Source organism: Phalaenopsis equestris, unplaced genomic scaffold, assembly GCF_001263595.1.
Source record: "Phalaenopsis equestris unplaced genomic scaffold, ASM126359v1 Scaffold000250, whole genome shotgun sequence".
Classification (NCBI taxonomy): domain Eukaryota; kingdom Viridiplantae; phylum Streptophyta; class Magnoliopsida; order Asparagales; family Orchidaceae; genus Phalaenopsis; species Phalaenopsis equestris.
The window spans coordinates 498881-507015 of NW_018164692.1; the positions used below are offsets into that span (position 1 = coordinate 498881).

At 29.3% G+C, this 8135-nt stretch overlaps 1 protein-coding gene across 1 annotated transcript in view; it reads left to right on the plus strand.

The window, feature by feature from the left end:
• Positions 1 to 1457, plus strand: part of LOC110024135 — a 4569-nt gene extending 3112 nt beyond the window's left edge. The window contains exons 2-4 of the mRNA XM_020723922.1: positions 276 to 395; positions 478 to 643; positions 1285 to 1457. Of these exons, the coding sequence (XP_020579581.1) occupies positions 276 to 395; positions 478 to 643; positions 1285 to 1359 (361 nt within the window). The 3' untranslated portion in view covers positions 1360 to 1457. The remainder of the gene's footprint in view (positions 1 to 275; positions 396 to 477; positions 644 to 1284) is intronic.
• The last annotated feature ends 6678 nt before the right edge of the window (positions 1458 to 8135 follow it).

Here is an 8135-nt window from a genome sequence, read left to right on the forward strand (position 1 = left end):
GTGGCATTGACATACATACCACTCAATTCCTATATATTTATATATCTAACACCTATATTTCACATTTTACATTTATATCACCCAAATCTTTCATATCATATAAAAAATATCATTATTGTAACTCTTAAAAAGTGAAACAAATATTTTCATGCATGGATAAGGCGTCATATATGTATATGTAAAACTTGAAGTTTAGATGTATGTAAATACATAAGAATTGAGGGGTATGCATGCAAATTTTCCTTTTTTTGTTATAAAGTTAATATACATTTTAGTGATTTTTGTATTGATATGATACTTAATCTTTGTGGCTCCATTAATGTTTTATTTAGAAGAACAGCAAACAAATCTCCGGAAAAGGATTCATTAGACAATGATATTGATGAATTTTCTCAGTAAGTTCCTTTGGATGCTGCATATGCTTTCATAATATTTTGGTTTATTTTTTCATGTCACCTAATTTTTCGTTGGGTTTAGGAGGAAAAAATTACATCAGACTTCTCTTAGAGAACGTGCTTCTCTGCCAGAACCATTACCATTGGATTTTGTTGTGCATCCGCCATCAAAAGTAAATTGGGAAGAAGTACGTGCACGAGCTATTAGAGCAGCTATGAAAGCTAAGAAAGATAAGATGCGTCGAAAGGTTCATTTCTTTGCTTCTAACATACATTCTAGAATCTCAATTTTTTGACTGAATTATTTTACTCTTTAAAGTTACAAAATGCTTATTTTTGTTAGAAAAGATACGTGTTAGACTATTAAAATGAATTAATTGATTGAATTAAGTTATTATAATTTTGAAATCTTAGTAATCATATCATTCTTTATTGCCTTACTTTTATGAAGCTTTATAATTAAACATGCCTTCTTTTTCACTTATTATAATTAGATATTCTGAAGATTTTCTAATGATCTTGTTCTATCGGATAATAATTCATTTACATGCTTGTTCATCTTTAACCTTTTTTTTATTTATTTTTAGGGCATTTACATAGATACCTCTGAATTCCTATTTATTTACGTATCTAACCCCTAAATCTCTTATATCACAGTAAAAATACTACTTTTTAAACTTTTAAAAAATGAAATACATATTTTCATGCACAATTAAGGTGATGTATATGTAGAAATTGAAGTTTAGGTGACATGTAAGAACATAAGAATTGAATCTTCTCCTTTTTTACATTGACAATATTTATCATTTATGTTAATACCTACTCATTTATTTAATTTATTATGTCGATATACTTAAGTTTCCTTGCTTGTTTCACTCTCTTTTTACAGCGTCGACGACCATTTGATCCACTAATTGCTCAAAGGAGGCGTCCTTTGTTTAAAGTGCAATCTTCAGCGTACTAAAGAACCAAGTTTAAAAATGAGCTTTTATATTTGAAGATTTACACTTGATTGTTATACACACACACAAATGTTGACTTAGGATCATCTCTGAGGATTTTTTTGAGATCAATCTTTTTTTCCAAAATAATTTTTATATGTTTTTTTTCTCTAAAAATAATTAAGACTTTTTTAAAAACATTCAAAATATTTTTTAAATGCTTCGAGTTTTTTCAATAACAATTTTATTTTATTTTATCAAATATATTTAATTTTAAATTAAAATATAAACATAATAAAATAGAAAAAATAAAAAATAAAAATGATCCCAAATAATCTTTTAATAATTAGAAAGTATTCCTGCTACAAAAAAGTTAAAATCTGGATCCATGAGAGCTAGTTTTTCATGACTTCTTAGTTTTTCTATTTGTATTCTATAAGCTTTTTTTCAACTTTTTAAAGGTTTTTTTGTCGCATAAATTCACAAATTTTTATTAAATTTTAATATTTTTTTTGAGATTCTGGATGCTGTTTAGAGTTATTGCTGATTAGGGAGCTTTATTTTCACATTTGGTGAGCTCTTGCCTTTGTTGGGGATATTTTTTTCGTTGGTTACATTTCAAAGGGTAAACTCTTTTATCTTTGATGATTGGTTTACATTGTTGCTGCTCCCAAGTGTTCATTGTCTTATATCTAGTTGTGTTTTGACCCAATTAACGTTGTTGATTGTGTTGGTTGTCGTCCTTTCTATTTCTGTTCTCATTATTGGCTTCTTATTTATTAGGTTTTTTGTTTGTTTATCTATTGTTTAGAGTTGTAATTCGAGTTTTTGGGTGCGTTATTATTATGTAATTGAGTTGCAGTTTTTTTTTTTTATTTCATTCAATATAATTGGGCGCGACCCTCATTTTCTCCCATAATTTTTTTTCTTAATGTCATATTGCTACTCATAATAATTCACAGTCAATGCTTAATTTCGGCTATATTTCGTGCTATCCTCATAAAATTTATGTTTATTTACGATACTAACATCATTTGCATCACATATAAATGATTGCTCAAAATGTGCGATAAATGAAAGAAAAGTTCATTTACATGCATCGATGCAACACCTAATTCATAAAATAATAGCACATCTTAGATTTATTTTTATAAATATTTTATTATTTTATCATAGATTTAACCAAAAAAATAATTTTTGTGTGTAAAATGGATGTGTGTTTTGAAAATTGGTTTAACCTTACAAAATAATTCCTCTATTAGTTATATTAGAAATAGATTAGTAGTATGCTATTTTATTATATGGTTTATAATAAATATCATTATTACTTTTGCGTTTAATATAAATTAAAATTACATTATTTAATATTACTTAAATATAGTAAAAATGTCATTGAGTTTTGAAACCTATTTTGTAATGATTAAATAAAGAGCATGACGAGCTTTTTAGTTAATTTGATAAGGATAGATTTGAGTTTGGTTCGATGCTCAAGTAAAAATTTCTGTAAATATACTCATTTTATATTTCAGAATATGTTCAATTGGCAATAAGTTTGAAATCACTTTGATCTTTATTTTATTTTATTTCTTATATATTTGAAAAAAAAATATTTTTGATATGATTAAATCCATCTTCAATACATCATCAATTTTAGACATAAAATATAAATTCATTAAAAAAATATTTCTTGTTTTTAATTAAATCTATGATAAAATAATAAGATTGGTCAATTAAGGATAAGAGTATTCTAAGTTGCACCTCAAGTTAATGGAATAAGCTAAACTAAAGCAACACCTATGCTTGTTTAAGTTAAGCTAATGAAACCAAACTACGTCACCAAGCTCCACTAGATATAGATAAGATATAAGACATCAACATTGATTGATTTAAAATAAACAATGATGAGTAAGAAAAGTACACTAATGACAACTAAAAAAAATCTAAAATTAGGATTAGAGTAGTTAATTATGAAGGGATATAGATCATCAACTAAAATAGAATAAGTATAGCATAAGAGCCTAAAGTTAGTATTGGACCAAGTGGGTCCAAAAGCATGTGGATGATCACTTAGGGTTTATGTATGACAAACAAATGCAACCTAAGTTACACTAGCTATGGATACACCTAGGATCACTAAAGTACCTAAAGTCTAAAATTAGTGCGATATGAAACGCCCCATGTTTCTTAGAGTTGCATAGTGTTACAATTAATAAGGATTAAGAAGTTTATACTACTTTTAACTTGGGAAAACTAAGTTTAGACATAAGCTTTACTAATTGAAGCTAGTTTAGGTCTAATGAATTCAAAGCCATATGATATTATTCATATGGAATCAAACAACATCAAGCAAAGTTTTCCATAAATCTTCCTAATGATTGAATTTGAGAAGGTTTAATTAAAATATTTTGTGATTTTAAGAAAGATTATAATTCAAGTAAATAGTTATCAAATTTATTTTAAAATATTTTCATTTTATTTGCCTTAATTTCCTACTAGTTATGCATTTAGTTTTTTTTCCTTTTTTTTAAATTAGTTTTTTATTTTAAAATTTTACATAAATTATTAATTATTGTAATTTATTTTTACTGATCTAGTCAAATCTCTTTTTTCAGACATTGTTCTTATCACACAGTTTGTAAATGAAACTCTATAACCATGTGTAGAAATATCCATGTCTGAAAAAAGAGAGCTGACTAGATGGTTATAGAGTTTCATTTACAAGCTGTGTGACAAGAACAATGTCTGAAAATGATTAAACATCATACCATATGTAGAATTTGTAAATACTACGATGTAAATGAAAATATAGATATGAATTAAATAATCATGATATTTTTTTAATGTGATGTTAAAAATTTGGATACTATGATGTAAATGAAAATATAAATGTTCAGATGTTATGTAAATACTTGAGAATTTTGTGGAATGTTTGCAAATGCGCTTTACTCCCTCCCCTCCGAAAAGTATAAAAAGAAAAAAGGTTCATTAGCCGTTTAATTTGTGTTTCTGAATTGTTTAATTTATAGAGTAACAAAAAAAATGTCATCTATTTATACACATTTTTATATCTATTTTTGAGATATTGCGTTTTAATGGAATGTATTTGTGTGTTTTTTCTTCAGGTACAACTAAAGAGGTGAAAATGACAAAAGGAGTGAAAAAAGGATCAAATATGGAGTAAAAATGAAAAATGGTGCAAAAGTATTTTGGTGCCTAAGAGTCAGATCTGACGCTTAAGCGCCAATGAAACAGAGAAAGCCACGCCTAAGTGTCAGGGGCCCGTGCTTAAGCGTCAGTGACAGTTACTTGATGGGTTCATTCATTTTGACAAATTTTGAAGGGACATTTGAGGCACCTATTGGCTAAAGAGGGTGGTTATAATCACTAGAAACGAAAATGTGTTAAAAGACTTGTGAAAGGAGACATCCTTTAGAGAATACATCGAATTTAGACACATTTTGAAGAGACACCAAGACACCTCTTGGAAAACTATAAAAAGAGAGGCTTGGAACTTTTCGGGGGGCTGCTTCAAGTTTCTTGAAGTGTTTCTTTTAGATTCTTCTTTGATGTGATTTATGGGAGAAACTGTAAAACACCAATATCTACCTTTATTTTAGTTTTAGTTTTTAGTTTTTTAGAGTTAAGAGTGTTGTAAGAAGAGGAGAGATTCAAAGAAGCTTCAAGAGTTTGGTGGAGAATTTAAGATAAGTTTCTATCTTTTTGTTATTACATTTCGTTTTAATTGACAATTCTTGTTGGTTTGAAAATGATTTTTGCTTTTAAATTAAAGTGTGGTTTTGTTTTCTTTTTAAATTCTGAGTAGTTTTCTTTATCTTTTTCCTTAAAATGATATATAAATAAAGTATTGGATGGAAGTTGTGGAGAGTATTGATCTTTAATGTTGGAAGAAGTTGTGATGATTTAACTCCATGTACTTCATTTACTTCTTGATTTGGCCCATCAAGATGTTAAAATTTGTTGTGAGAACATGTAAGAATCGGGATGGTATTGTCTCAGTCAACAATTGGAAAAAATCACATGAGATTATATATGGATGAAAATGTAATTCATGATTGAGTGCAAATAAATAGAGAAATAATCTTTAAAGGGTGTAGAGTTAGAGGACTTTAAAGTGACAGGTTAAAGCCCCCAACTTGGTTTATTGTTTTAGGTTTTAATATGCGATGTTACCCCCAAGTGGAGAGAATCGAGAGAAGTCTAGAGTGAGAGCTGATATCTTCTTTGCCTAATCGGTCGTTAGAACTATTCAAACTTTAAATTAACTAATGTTCTTTATAACATCTCTAGTAAGGGTAAACAATAATATTGCTCCTATTTGGCACAGCATAATTTTGCCTACTTCCACAATATAATTCTTATATTTATTACTGATTCATGATAAGGAAAAAAAATATTTCATATTCAGTGCTTCTTATCTTAAAAAAACTCAAGTTATCTTTAGAAGTTGTTATTATATTGTCTAAATATCAAAAATACCAAAAAGAATTGAACTTTAATTACTCTTATAATATCTTTAGTTTAAATAATTATCTTTTTGAAATAGAAGTTTGTTACTTAATAATGCATATTGTGAACAATCCATGTGGGTTCGATATTCGGGGCTTAATCAAAAAGTTTTATATTACTTGATAACGATACATATACTTGTGTAGTATTCCAATATATATATATATAAATTAAAAAATAGAACTCTTATTTTCTTCAGGATAAAGTTATTTGTGTTGTTGCAAAGTATGAAAGATAAGTGAAGAATATAATCACATACATTCACATACATTGTCATACATTGTTATACTGTTGCATATAAACAGTCGGGATCAGTAATCCAAAGGGTCCCTAGGCCCCCCTAGGCTAAATATCTATAATACCATGTACAATCCATATTAAAGTAAGGTTATCTATTTAATTTTGTGTACCATGAATCTTATATTTATAAATAAGAGGCCATTTTGCAAATAATGGTTGCACGTTCTTAGCCAAAAAGGTCAGAAAAGGTCAATGTACTTGTTCAAATTTATTGTTCACTAGTGCTCATTAATACACTATATGCTCTGTTTCTTTCTCCCATTTTGCGCTCTTTTGCCTGAGTGTGACCCGGATAACAAATTTAGATTCAACAAGCCAAAAAGTGCAGTGAGCATGGAGTCATGCCACCAAGAATAAGAGCACACGGGGAGAAGCAACTCACACATGAGACATGAAAAATATGGATTGGACTAAGGAATTTGTTCAACAACAAATTCAGCAGGGGTAGATGGTGGAGCTAATTCGAGCAGTGCTAGGAGGAATGGAGCAAATTTAGGGCAAAACCCTTGGGAAAAAGAGCTCGAACCCAAGGCTATTGCGCGGTGTAGGAGTAAGAGGATTCACAAACTCCTTGTGCCACGACAGTGCTTGGGTTGCACCAGTAAACAAACAAAGATATAGGTGCACTGAGGCCTACCACCGAAGAATACATTCTTTAGGCAGATTTCTGACGTTGAACCACTATAAAAGTTTAAGGTAACTACACTAGAAGTATAAGGGTTGAAACGACCCAACTGACTAAATTGCCTCTTTTGAAGCAACCGTCTACCTTCTAAGGATTTATAATGCACTGAAATGTCGACTATTCTATGCCACACTGAGAGAGTCTATCTTCAGGCAGCTCAACAATTTTCCTGTAGGAGTGAAAGACCCCTTTATCAGTTTCAGAAGGATGTTCTAGAAACAGTTTCTTAGTACCCAAAGACCCAATAAGAGTGCACAAGCCTTATGGTAGGTTGAACAGGGACAAAAAGAAAGCTTTTGTTCCTATATCACAAGATTCCAGGAGATGTTGAAAACGTGAGACTTAGAGACTAGAGTGCAAGCTACTTTAACCCAATAGTTGCACTAAGAAAGTTTCTGATATGCCATCGGCTTGATGATGCTGTGGAACATGGCCGAGCTACTGGAGATGGCCAATTAACACAATGAATAAAGCGGTTAACAAGAAAGAGAAATAGAGAGATAACAAAATAATGAATAACAAGAACACGTAACATTTAGAGATAAAAGGGAGTATAATTGTGAGATTACATTGTCAATTAGAATAATGAGGGATATTTCAGTATTATTAATATATGAGACCTGTAATTTTGGGATTCCTGTCTGATGAGCCCTTTCCTGATCAATTAGAACATAAAAGAAAATGATATTACTATTTTTTATGTGGTACAAAAATTTGAATGATATGCCTGTAAACTATTAGAAACATTGTTATTTACAAATCAATCAAATATAAAAATTATTGAAGAAATCTCAACCCATTTTTTTTTATATTTATTAAATTCTGAATGATTTGTCCATGACACACACATGCAAATACATCATATCAGTAGTTTAAGAAAATCATGTGTTGTTTATGGATATTTCGGGTGGCCCGTGCGTAACTATCTTAAATAAAAAAAAAATAGACGAAAAATTGATCTTCAACAGAATGGCGAAGATTATCACTAAAGTCTCTCTCTCTCTCTCTCTCTACAGGTTTTAGTTTTTGTTCTAATTACGTTGAGGTGGGAACGATAGGCAACTAAACCTGATCATAAGTGGGATAATTAACATATCCATCTTACATAAATTTCATACACTTCTTCATAATTTTTTTTATTAGTAAACTTCTATCAAGGACAAGCTTGATTGCTCTAATTTTCTATTTAATTAGTGAAGAAAAGTCTCCATATTTTATTTTTGAATTACTGTTTTCCTGTTTATACATACATAAATACACACACACACACACACACACACAGATATA